Source organism: Cylas formicarius, unplaced genomic scaffold (genome assembly GCF_029955315.1).
Source record: "Cylas formicarius isolate icCylForm1 unplaced genomic scaffold, icCylForm1.1 PGA_scaffold_2__14_contigs__length_35257938, whole genome shotgun sequence".
Taxonomy (NCBI): domain Eukaryota; kingdom Metazoa; phylum Arthropoda; class Insecta; order Coleoptera; family Brentidae; genus Cylas; species Cylas formicarius.
In genome coordinates, this window is record NW_026844319.1 from 24677212 (window position 1) to 24690503 (window position 13292).

The 13292-nt window shown below is 44.7% G+C and overlaps 1 protein-coding gene across 2 annotated transcripts; it reads left to right on the plus strand.

The window, feature by feature from the left end:
- Positions 1-1342: 1342 nt before the first annotated feature.
- On the plus strand, positions 1343-13134 carry LOC132698848 (insulin-like growth factor-binding protein complex acid labile subunit). Of its 2 annotated transcripts, none has more exons than XM_060665195.1 (2): positions 1343-1411; positions 11325-13134. In XM_060665195.1, the coding sequence occupies exons 1-2, from the start codon at positions 1397-1399 to the stop codon at positions 12807-12809; spliced, it is 1500 nt and encodes a 499-aa protein (XP_060521178.1). In that variant the 5' UTR covers positions 1343-1396; the 3' UTR covers positions 12810-13134. The 2 variants fall into 2 exon arrangements, with proteins under 2 accessions (XP_060521178.1, XP_060521176.1); XM_060665193.1 differs by lacking the exon at positions 1343-1411 and adding an exon at positions 1429-1574.
- Positions 13135-13292: the final 158 nt, after the last annotated feature.

The following is a 13292-nucleotide window of genomic DNA, read 5'->3' on the forward strand; positions in this document are numbered from 1 at the left end:
TATAGGTAGGCATCAGATATGGACAATAACAGAAGTATTACAGTAATACAGGTAAAATAACCGACCTTTTGAATAATTTGGATAAGAAATTGTAGTTATTATAATTATAGTCGAAAATCTCTTTTGAAAAACGGGATAAATAAGTGCAAGATAGGAAAGAAATTGTTTATCTAGATGAGATGAGCTTATCGGCAAAAAGGGTTCATTTGTTGACGACATTATTATTAACAAATATACCAGTAAAAAGCGTGATAGTAATGAACAATTTGCAAAATAGCTGGTGTGTCCCTGTCTTCATTCTGCCACCCGCCGGCTTCTAACGGAATGAATAATGAAGTTTGATAGATGTCTGGTCCCACCATACCTACTGGTATAGTATGACCAAAGATCTATCGAACTCATTAAAAATGTATCCACTACCGTCCAAATTAGAAAGGCAAGAAGGTTGTAAACTTAGCTTGCGTGACCTAAAGGAACAATAACCCTGTCCCTGCATCTATTTAGCTTTACGGATATAATTTTAAAAACAGTTCAAAATATTTGTTTACTGTTCTCAAAAATATATACCGTTTTTACAACCTTTTATGGTTTTGACTTCGGAATGAGTTTAAGACCCGCCTGTTGTAAAGCGAAAGGGACCATTCTTGTATTACAAGCCAGGGCCGTCTTTAAGATGTTAGCCGACAAGAACTGTGCCCTGCGGACTGTTGTATTTTAGGAGTAGCATTTAAAAGTAAGAATGGAGTTTTCACTGCATGGACTAATAATCGAGAAATCTCACCGTCGGAACTCTACAAAAATCCGTCAGCTTTCAGCATTTGTATGCACGAAATTCCGAAGAACGGTTCTGGAATGTCATTGTGAAATTGCGAATCTATTTATTGAGGGTTACAAAGAGAAACTCAAGGGAGGTAGGCCTTAGACCTTAGGTTACACCTTCAAAATAAATTACAGAAATTAAATACCGGATTATGTCGTAAAAACGGTATATAGTTTGGAGAACTCTACCTAACAGTTAGTTCTAAGGTTTCGGACTTCTGAATTCTCGTTTCGAAATAAAAAATCGAGAGCGTTTTCCAGATACGGGTCAATCGTAAATAAATATACTTCGTCGGTGATGATAACGGCAGTAGGAGTAGAAAATTTAACATCAACCCAGCGCTTAGCTATTATCAACCGTTTTCGACCTAATTAGGACCCGATATTCCCAATTTCGTTTCCGACGTATCTTGCCACATAATTATGTGTGTTTTCGCAAGCCGGACAGTAGCAGCAGGATGGAGATAAAAGCGAACGACACTAATTTGACCAGATAAGATTATTAAACGAAAACATCATTTCTTTCTTTTATTTAGTATTGATTCGTTTACCACAGTGGCATCGACATATTTCGAACATGGCTAATCGCTGGGTACGTGTAAGAATCATTGATTGGTACAAATTTTTAACGGTGGCAATAATAATTTAGAGCTAGAGACCACGACATAAATGTGTAAAAATCATTTGGTTTTGTGTGTGTGGTGTTTGTTTCTTTGAATTTTTATATGGTGGAGGGTTTGATTTACATCGGAATGGTAAGCGGTTTGTTTGTGAGCGGGGACACAATGTGAAGCGGCGCCTATTTTCAAAACACACTTAAATACATTCTATCCCTAAATCTCATCATTTTTGGAATCTTTTTATGAATTTTTCCTATTCAACTTGTATAGTATTGTAGTAGTCAATACAAGAATTTCCAACAGTCAATCTTTGCAAATGGCAAGTTTGAATCTGGCAAAAATACATTTTTCTCTAGCTTGTAAAAGTTATCTAGCCTAGTTGTAAAAATATTTTCCACAACTATTCTAATGGCGTTGCCTATTTACTGGAATATGTTGATTTTTAAACACACTCGAACTTATTACTGTCAATAGCAGAATTTGCGTAATTCCAGGTATGTGAAAACTGTTATAGAACAGACCATACATACTAAACACATCATAGAAGCTGCGATAGGTTATTAAAAGTTACGTTAAATTAGCATAGGTCGGTTAAAAAAGTTGATGTTCTATTTAATTCAATAATTCTATAACAATAGATAAGTTAAAAAATGCTAAAATAATGCAGGAGTTTTCTATTAAAAAATCGTATCCCAAAAGTTTTTTTTTGGAAAGCAGTATCTTGTAGTTATCTTCCAAGATAATCCTTAACAATAATTGATTTTTTAGTGCTTATAAAACATTTTATCGTGTGTCGTTCGGTCTGCAATTGCCTTCCAACTACGGCTTAAGACTAAAATCTATCTTGCCGACATTAACAAACCAGTCGGAATATTAATTACTCACTATCAATTAGTATGAAAATTGTTATTATGGACTAATTTATTAGTGGCGCCTCATTCTGCCATTGAGATATGCGAGATAAATGTTTACTTGGAAATTTCGCGGTGCATCTCCGTTTAGACGTAGTGGCACAGACAACAAACATGATAACGTCGTTGTGCAGTACCAGTCACGGAGAACCCCAGTTTATCATTAAGGAGATACCATTTCGAAAGAATAAATAGATTTTGTTTATAAATATGTACAACCGTATCGGTGGGCAGGATAATTTATGGGGAAACGCCGGAGCAGTACTTACAAACGAATTTTTTACAACATAAAAAGGCTAAACGTTATTTCGGAAAAGTGTAGAGAAATAAAATGGGAAATTCCGTCCAGTTCCGTCCAATTTCGGCCACGGGCGTAGCTAAACTTTCTTCACTGACCACTTGCCCTGTTATAGTACGACCAAAAATATAGTGCAGTTTTTGCTTTCACGTTTTAAGTATTTTACAGTAGACCTTCGCAGGACCGTGGTAAAACCCATCCCAACACATGCTTATTCTGCATTAGGTAGGTGTTGCAAGAAATGGACCGTAACGAATATTTGTAGAAACTTGAAGAAGACATGGAAAACAATACAGAAGTTGAAGACAAAGTGGAGACGGTAGTCGAACCTAATGACAATTTAGAAGACGAACTACCCCAGCAAATAAAAAAACGTATCCATTTGTCTTTGGAGGCTAAACAAATTGTTTTGAATGTTTACAATTTTATAAGAAATTCAGAAGGGGGAGTAGGAGCAGCAATAAAAATAAGTGACATGACCAAAGCTCCGAAGTCAACCGTAAGAAATATTGTTGCAAATGTTGCAAAAGAAAAGTGAGAGAAGATGCTGGTACTTCGCGAGCTTTAAAGAGCAACACGCAGATTTAATTAGGCGTATAATCTACGACGCTTATAAAGTTAATAGTGAGTTAATAGTGTTAGAAGTGTTTTATCCCTAGAAGAACTGCATACATAAGTTGCGTACTTTTTTGAAGAAAATGGATTTTCAGTTCCAAACAATTAATAAATGTCAAGTGCTAATGGAATCTTAAAGAATTCCGAGAGCAAAATAGACCAATAGCGTATAAAGATGAAACGTGGTTCGGCACTCACGATACAGTACAAAAAGGATGGTGTGATAACAGTAACAAGTGTGTACTTCACACATGGAAAACGCATAAAAATTCTTCATGCTGGGTCCAAAAATGGTTGAATGGAAGATGCCTTATTTTTGTATGTCAAAAATGTCAAAGATTTAATTACCAAGAAAACTTAACTGCGGAAATATTTGCGGAATGGTTTGACAATAAACTGTTACCAACACCATCAGCCCAAAATTAGAAAAATTCCAAATACTTCTTCAAATAATGAAGAAATTAAAGAATTTCTGTACAAAAGTGATTGATATTTTGAAGAGAACTACACGAAAAAACAACTTCTGGAATTATCAAAAATAAACATTTTAAAAAAGTCTACACAATCCTTAGCATTATATATTTAACCCGATTGAGACGATTTGGTCTGAGTTGAAAGCGCACATAAGAATAAATAACACTGCACCAAAATTTAGTGACAGTACCATAAATGTAATTAGGCAAGAGGTAGCTTAAATATCAGTACAAACCTGGTCTAACCGTGAAAAACGAGTAATAAAAGAATAAAATACATATTTATCGAGAACAATTAGTGGACGAGTTGATCATTGACGTTGTAACGATAGTGACGATTTTTTAAGTGACTGATACTTTATTATTATTATATTTAATATTTTGTATATTAATAATGATACTATATAGAAATGTAATGAAATAGAACGTAATAAATTGTTACCTTGAAGTAATTTCTTTATCTACATGTTTCAGGAATTGCTCAGCGAAGAAAATTGAAAACATACTTACATTCTATAAGGGGCTCCGGTTTTGGAGTAATAAACAGTAGTCAAAGTTAATCACGGGGTCGATTGAAAAATCACTATATTTCTGGTCGAAGTATACCTAAGTATTCCGTTATCACGAAGTAAAAGAAAATAAATGACCTTTTAATAACAGCATAATTAAAACATACTATTGTTGCGCTTTTATAGGTGTATTTATATAGTTTTACGCATCAGTATTTGCTGTTAAACTGTAAGATTAGTAATAAAATGGCGACATTCGCATTAACGGAAAAATATTATTGTGAACTAAATTGAACTTATATGGGCGCAAGTGGAAGGATTCGTATCAATCTACTATTTGATTAATTAATTTCATTATTGTTTTTTTATAATGTTTAAAAAATATATTCTGTTTAAAATAAAAAAAACTTCCTTTTTTTAGAGTATTTTCAATTGTGGCGAAGGGATAACAATAGACATAACCAATAGTGGTACTACCCGCACTTAATGAAAAGAATGAATGAAACCAATACCAAACAATGAAAGGTTTGAGCATTCGGTATTCAGTGGGTCATTCGGAATTCCTACCTACCTCTCTGAAATAGACTTCAGTTTAGATGTTCAACTCTGAAGGCTCTGAATTGAAAGAGTGACAAAAAATTAATAATAAAAATTATGATGATAATTCCTTGAATAAAAATAAAATTTATAACGCCAAAATAGCTAAGGAATATAGTACATAACCATGTTATTAAATTAAAATTATTAAAATAAATTTAAATATGAAACATTCGACTGTGAGTAGGATTTCAATAATATCTAAAAGAACGGGTTTCATTCAGTTCAGTTCAATAAATCCACATAAACCCCTGAAAAACATAAATGAATTGCAATTTAATGATTTCATTAGACGTAATTGGTATTGGTATTAAAGGGGGGCGCCCTCGCGGGCGTCCAAGCACTTAGGCCACCAGATGGGCCCGTTGTGCCCCCAGGCCGCTCTAGAAGGCGTCCAGAATGCCGCCCCTCCTGTAGAAGGTCAGCAACTCCTTTAGTCCAATACCGTGCACTGAGTCCGGATCGATCAGGGCCGTTCCGAAGACTCCCAATCTTGCCCATGTCAAGGCAGGGCACTCGGTGAGCAGATGATACGGGGTCTCCTCCCCTTCCATGCACCACCTACACTCCGGGTCGTCTCAAATGCCTAGCAAGCAAAGATGCCTCTTAAGCCTGCAATGTCCTGTGTAGGCCCCTGTTCGTGCTCTACACTCCCTTCTGGTCAGTCCAAGCAGCTCCCTGGTCCGAGGAGAGCTCCCCGCCTCACACACGGGGCGATCCCCAAGCGGGGCTCTGGCCCTATATGCCTATGCGAGGCGCCCTCCCTGGCTAAGGCGTCCGCTGCCTCATTGCCCCGGATACCGGTGAGACCCGGGACCCAGACCAACGTGACCTTTCTCTCCTCAGCCACCCTTCTCAGTACCCCTTTGCACTCCTTTATCAACAAGGAGCGCGTACGCACTGACTTCAGCGCCATGAGTGCAGCCCTACTATCCGAGCAGAAGAAAACTCTCCTGCTTCCGTAGTTGAGCCGAAGCACCTCTCTGGCCGCCATCAATAAAGCGAAAATTTCCGCCTGAAACACAGTGCAGTACTGACCCAGAGGGACCGACAAGCTTGATCCCGTTGTCTCGCAGTACGCTCCAGCTCCGGCCAGATCTCCCATTCTGGACCCGTCCGTGTACCAGACAAGTCCATCCCAGGAGCCGACTCTGCCCTCTCTCCAATCTTCCCTTGATGGAAAGAGAAAGGTCAATTTATCAAAGAAGGTCATCTCGGGGATCATGACGTCACTCGGCATGCCCATGTCGTACGGACCCCGATTGAAGGTTCCCTCCCTCCAGAGCCCGCAGCTTGCCAGCCTCACAGCTGTCCTGGCCACCTCCATCTGCACCAGATCCGCCAGAGAGGGCAGCCCCACCAGAGCCTCCAGGGCCCTCGTGGGCGCCGTTCTCATGGCGCCCGTTATGCAGAGGCAAGCCAATCTCTGCAGTCTGTCAAGAACTAGCCTTGCTCCCGCTCTTTTCGTCCCCGGCCACCATGCCACTGCCCCATGCGTGAGCATAGGCACCACCATGGTACCGTAGATCCACTGCATGATCTTCGGCCCCAAGTGCCCCCTACCGCTCTCCGGCACGCCCACAGAGCTCCAAAGGTCGACCTGGTCCTTGATCTTATATGTTCCTGGAAGGTCAACTTAGAGTCCAACCATACGCCCAAGTACTTGACACTTCCGCTTGCAGAAAGAGGCACCCCATCCATCGAAATGTTGAAGTTGCACTCCATCTTGCCAACTTGCTGTCCAGGCACCATTGTGAGAATCTTGCCAATGCCCCGGTCAGGAGCCCCTGCATCCTCCTCACGTCCGTCCCTTGCGTCATTATCACAAGGTCGTCTGCATATGCCTGAGCATAGACCCCGTGTTCTTCCCTCAGAATATGCAATATCTCGTTCACCACTAGGCACCACAGGAACGGGGACAAGACCCCGCCCTGTGGACAACCCCGTGATGAACCGATGGAGACCTGCTCCCCACCCAGTCTTGCCTCGACCCTCCTGTCGGTTAGCATGGAGCGGATCCACCTTACAATGGCCGTCCCCACTCCAGTACTCTCCACCGCCCTGCAGATCGAGTACAGGGCGGTGTTATTGAAAGCCCCTTCGATGTCAGCGAACACGCACACCGACAGCCGTCCCGAGCCCATACCCTCCTCCAACCTGGAAGTCAGATGGTGAAGAGCTGAGCCCACAAACCCGCCACTTCGTTACGCATGCTGAGCTGGCTCTAAAGGGGCCTCCAGCTCCACCCAGTCCCTCAGATACCGGTCTACCAGTCTCTCCAGAGTCTTCATAATGAAGCTGGTGAGGCAAACAGGCCGGTACGACTTCGGTTCCGTGTAGTCACTCTTCCCTACCTTGGGAATGAACACTACCCTGCTGTGTCTCCACAGCTCGGGCACGTACCCCCTCGCAATGGAGGCCCTGAACAGGTCCATCAGCGGGCTGGTCAGGACCCCCCTGTGTCCGGATCAGCGGACCCTGGGAAGTGCGTGTTCAGCAACTGTTATAGTGTGTCCGCTGGTCCCGCTGTGTAGCCACCGCCGGTCCTGCGGACCACCCCCAGTCTTCCCGCAGGGTCACTTCTGAGTACCCTAAGGAGCCTAGCCGCGTCCGGGGTATTCATTACTCCGTCGCAGTAGCCCCTCCAGGCCCTCCTCTGTGATGCCCGTAGTTCTTTTTTGTAATGTCTGCGGACCTCCCTATAGAGATCCCAGTCCGCACCTTGGCTGCTGCTCCTCGCTGTATTGAACAGCCTCCGCACTTTCCTCCTGAGACGCTCCAGGGAAGAGCTCCACCAAGGAGTCCTTCCCGCCCTATGCTCCTCTGTCTCGGGGCAACTATTATCGAACGCCCGCATCATAGCGGAGCTGACTCGGTCGGCGGCCTCATCAATCTCCTCCATTGTGCGGTGTTTCCTTGGTAAGCCCCCTAAGCGCCAAGCGAGCTCCTCTCTATAGAGTTCCCAGTTTGTTGCCCGGGGGTTCCTAAATCTAACGGGTTCCCGAACACCCATCTCCAACCCAAAGGTCTATGGTCCGACATAGAGTCCTCCCACAGACACACCACCCAGTTATTTCCGGGAGCAGAGCCCTGGTACAAAGTGTTAAATCTATGACCGAGCTCCGACCCGTCGTGAAAAACGAGGGTTCTACCCCTCTGTTGGCCACCTGCAGCCCTGCAGAGGCCATGAACTCCACGAGGTCTCCCCCCCTTCTATTCGTTGCCGCGCTGCCCCACAAAACGTGGTGAGCATTGCTGTCACAGCCAATCGCCTCCTCGCAGTAGGAGACCAAGTCACAGATCTCCTGCGGAGGACAGCTGCGGTCGCCTGGAAAGTACGCAGAGGCGACCACTACCTCCCTCACGCCGTCCCGAGTGGGGGATCTGACCAGAATTGGAACCAGGTCCCTGGACGCCTTGTCCCTTAGGAAAAAGGCCTCCAGCCCCATGGTTAAAATACAGGCCCTGGGACCGCCCTCTAAGGAGTCGACACTATGCAGCATCGATCCTCCCAGAGATAAGCCCCTAACCCTTGATTTTACAATCCAGGGCTCTTGGACCAGTACAATAGATGTACCGCCCTCCGAAATTTTCCTGCATAAGTGGGCCGTTGCAGCCCTGCTGTGTTGCAAGTTACTCTGTAATATCCCCGTGAAGATGTTATTGCGGGAATACCACCTGCGGGTCACGATGCTAGCCTCAGCCCGAATCCGAGCCCGAGGTAGCACCTCCCTCCGCTTCCGCTTCATGACTGGTGGACCCTGATGGAATTCCCCGGTCAACTTCCATCCGAGATACCTCGTCAGTTCTCGCTTCCTCGGAGGGCCCTCCGGAGGTCTCCTCCACAGAAGCCCTGGGCGCCGCCTCTCCGACAGGCCCGCCAACCTCCATGGTCGAGCCCTCCTCGTGTGAGCCCCCCGCGGCCACCTCATCCCCCTGCGGCCTCGGCGCCGCCAGGTTCACTTTTACCTGTGTCGCCAGGCAGAAGAGAAGTGAGCCCTTAGCCGTGATGGCGCTTGCCGATTTCTCGTCCACGCCCACCACCAACCTTGTGCCCCTTGCATCCTCCGTCCTCTGCCAGACTCTCCAGGCACGGCAATCTAGGCCATTCTGAGCTGCCAGGCAGCGGACTAGTGCCTCATTCGAGACACCCGCCCCCAGGCCCGGAAACCATATCGCCGCCCTTCTCAGTCTCAATCCTTCCGGATAGACCTCCACCAGGTTTGACAGCCCCCAGGGCCTGACGTTAATCAGCTCCCTGCGAACCCACTCCCTGGTTTCTTCATCCATCATCTCGATCAGGATGTGGCTCCTCCACAGCCTAACCGAGCGTATCCGGGGAGGGGTGTATTGCCCCCCCTGCATGATATACATGCTTATGCGGAGGTTAAGAGACCCTATGAACCGCAGCAGCTCCTCGGAAGACAGGTCAGTTTCCTGTCCTCTGAGGCCCACCACCAGTTCAGGCCCCCCGCCACCGCTTGTGCATAGGACCGAGCCCCCCTCACAGAGCCCCCCCGGGACGGCCCGCCTTTCCCGGGCCTAGCTTTCGCCGGGCCGCGTGTCGGCCGCCGACCCCCGGCAGGTGCCCCAACCTGGGTGGTGTCTCCCATTTTTCTTTTCCGCTTCCCGCCTGCCGTTTCAGGTGTGCCCCCTATGGAACCCTCCGTTGACGGCGTGGCAGGATTCCTGGGCGCCGGAAGAGAGCCCGTCTGCGGTTCCGAAACCGTCACCGCGAGTCTCTTCTTCTTCGCCCTCCTTTTTTCCGCCCCACTCCTATGTCTGGGGTGGTGTGTCATCGAGGTGGTGTTCCCGGTTTGTACCGAGCCCTCCACCCCGCTGGCGACCTGGGGATCCGGTTCGGATCGCCCTTGGAGGGGGCCTTCCTAAGGACGCCCCTGCTTGCTGGAGCCCCTCGTCCTTCTGCATTTCTTCGCATTTCATTTTTGGTTCCATAAAGGTCCCACGAGTAGCTAGGGAAACATAACGGTCCACCTCTGCAGAGCCCCGCATGCAGAGGTAAGGCTTCCTTCCCCGAGGTGCGCCCGGTGCCTCGGGGTTGGGATCGGTAGAGACTGATCTTCTATTCAGCCATGCATCCCCTAGGCCCGACCCCCCACCGTATGATTTAGGATTTTTATTGAGGTTTACTCCTCTTGGTCCAAGTGGTGAAGCTCAGACCCCCCGCGTCGCGTGCCCACTCGTTGAGCCGGCCCCGACGCCTGGTTTATCAACCGACTACAAGCCAGTTGGCACCGTTATACCCTGTGCAGGCCCTTAGCCACGACACGACAGCTGGGCAGGGTGAGCTGGTCCACGACTGGTTATTTGTCAGCCCTATTGGATTTTTACCTCCTCATGCCTCCTTATTCCCAGCCACCCAGGCCCGTGAGGGCCTGGGCTCCCCCATCCGCCACCCGGGGGACGCGCCTCATGGATTGCTCAACCACAGAGGTTCATTAGACGTAACAAATTAAGGAAACCACGTGACCCGGTTTAAATAAGTAATTTGCACCCTTTTGAGGCAAAACGTATGTTACGAACTTCTACAGGAAACTAAAATAATCATAATAAACTTGCCAGTAAAAATGTATCTATTCGCCAAAAGCAAGTTAATCATCATGGGCATGCATTGTGTGTTAAGATTCAACATATTTTATTATAATTTACCCCAAATTCCTCATAATTTTTTTATACACAACATTTTTGAGAATGTTAATTCCTATTCCATTTTAGAAACTATAAAAACTATCAAAATTATGTATGAATAACCTAAACTAAATTGAAATTTGACACCCTGTAAGCATTATAAGTCGGATTTTCCTTGAGTTTATTAGACACCCTGTATGTTTTTTTTTTCTTCCAATCTAAATCGTCTGAATGTAAAGATAAATCAGGAACGGGTGAAAATTATATTTTCAGCTTTTTACAAAAGTATTGTTTACTACAGCAATCAATCTATTTTATGAAATTCTTGATTGAGATACTTTTTTTGCAAAATTCCTATTAATTTAGCACAACCTCAACTTTTGTGTGCCAAGATGCGAGATGTGAAATATTTAAAAAAAAAGCTTTTTTACAATATATGTTAATATGTTTTACTTGATTTTATTGGAGTTTCACAACGTCATTTATATGATAAAGTTTACTTTGACTAAATTAAAATTTGTAAGTTGGCGTCCACATAATAGAATAGTATTAGGAAGGAGCTGTACGTCACTGAGTTTTATTTACTTTAAATAAGCCACTAAAAGTACAAGTACTTTTAGAATTAACACCAAAGAAAATGATGAAAATGGGGAGTGGAGAACTACGAATATATGAAATTCTTTTCTTATGCCTTTTGAAACACCCCGATATGTTTAAGTAAGGGTTTTGATAATTTGACGTTCATTTTTACTTGACTTGTCAGGTAAATATTTACTACGGGGGGAATAAAATCTACGTTTACTTGAAAGCTAATGATTTTTTATTAATTCCAGCTTAGAACAACATGGCTAATCATATTCATCGCGAGCATAGATCGGGTCATTCCCGAATTCTCGCCCGTAACTTCCTATGACCTAATGAAGTGCACCTACGGCGAACGAGGATCCCTGACCGCCACCTGTGTAAACGCCACGCCCAGTTTCTTCAAAAACACTCTGTACAAATTCGATCACTTGGACGAAACGTTACGCTGCGTCAACTGCACTCTGAAATCAATCGAACCGGGCACCTTCGACTTGAACGGCAACCAAATCAAACACCTCGATCTAAGAAACAGTCAGATCGAGTCGATGAAGCAAAAAGCGTTCATGGGGCTGATCTTCGTCGAGACTCTGGATCTGTCACAGAACAAAATCAGATCAGTGTTCCCGGCGACATTTATCGGGGTGAAGAAAATTGCGTCGATTAATTTATCCCACAACGACATTACGATTCTCTCCGAAAACGGGTTCCTGGAATTGGTCAACTTGAAAACGCTGGACGTCAGTTGGAACCAGATAGAAGTTTTGGACGAGAAGGCCTTTAACGGATTAAAAAGCCTCGAGCGTCTAGACCTCAGCAATAATAAAATTACAGAGCTGAGAAATGCGTTCGAGAACTTGACGAGCTTGGAGAGTATAAACTTGCGCAGCAACAACATTAAAACTATCCGGGGCGAGGAATTTTACAACCTGACGAGTTTGCTCGAAATCGACCTATCCCAAAACGACATATCGACGCCGCTGTTGCACATGTCTCCCAACGCCCAACTACGCAGCCTCAATTTAGCCCACAACCGCATCGTCCTCCTTTCCCCGACGTTCCTGGAAATCCGTTCCCTGGAAGAACTGGATCTGAGTTTCAACAAAATCACCTCCATCGCACGGAAGTCTTTCACAAACCTTTTCAACTTACACAGCATCGACGTTTCTTACAACGAGCTGTGCGAAATAAAAACCGGATCGTTCACAGGACTGCCTCAGCTTAGAGTTTTAAATTGCTCCCACAACGCCATAACCGACGTGGTAATCAGTGGGGTGTTTCTGTTGCACAGCCTGCACGCTTTGGACCTCTCGTTTAATCGAATCTCAGATTTGGATTACACCGCCCTAATATCTCGATTACCGAGACTTTCCTATCTGCAGCTAGAGCATAACGCGCTCGCCTGCGACCTGGAGGCGGAAATGGAGCGGTACTTTCTAGAAGACAATTTCAAGTTTGTCCTCTATTCCAACATACCGGGTGAGCCCAAGTGCGTCGACAAACCGACGACGAAGCACTCCCATACGGCTTTGGAATCCGTTCAAGCTCCCGCCTCGGTTACAAATAGTCAAATAGCGATATTTATTATCCTTTCTTTTCTCATCGTTGCTGTGGCGGGGTTGTTCTACCTTCAGTACAGAATTTACAGAGAGACGAAGTTGGGCAGGGCCGTGTCTACCGTGCAGCTTTTAGCGACGGACTCTAACAACGAAGAGCATGTGCGTATTAAGATATAAAATTGTGATAATAAATTTTTCATTATTAGTAGCGAAATTTTCTTTTCCCGTAGTAGTAAGTAGTAACCAATGTAATGTGACTTAAGATCGCTGGGTATTTTACAATTCAATGAGACCTCTAGCAAAAAAACGTGAAATAGCAACATTGTTTGAATATGAGTTTCATGTTTGGATTGTATGGGAGGTTTGTGTTACCTTTGTTTGAAAAATAGTGATAAAACGATACTGATATTGATATCGGTATATACGCATATCCCCTGTTATCGCCGGTAAAAAAATATTTGTCTGTCCAGTGCATAAATGAAACTATTAAAAAAATAAATTTTGAAGTGTATCAGCGTAGCTTTCTTTCCCACAGATGTTACACACGGCTTTTTCATTTTCAAATACATTAATCGCCATTTCTGAAATTCTTTAAATGAGGCTCCTATTTGTCATTACTTTTTTCGCATTTTCACACTCAAGTAGTTTGCAATCGGTCCT

What these genes read in the sequence shown, in the direction of transcription:
- LOC132698848 (XM_060665193.1), top strand. Translation starts at nt 1,545, where the DNA reads ATGGTGGAGGGTTTGATTTACATCGGAATG. An exon ending in GTTTGATTTACATCGGAATG is followed by an intron (nt 1,575 to 11,324) that starts GTAAGCGGTTTG and finishes TATTAATTCCAG; the next exon opens with CTTAGAACAACATGGCTAAT.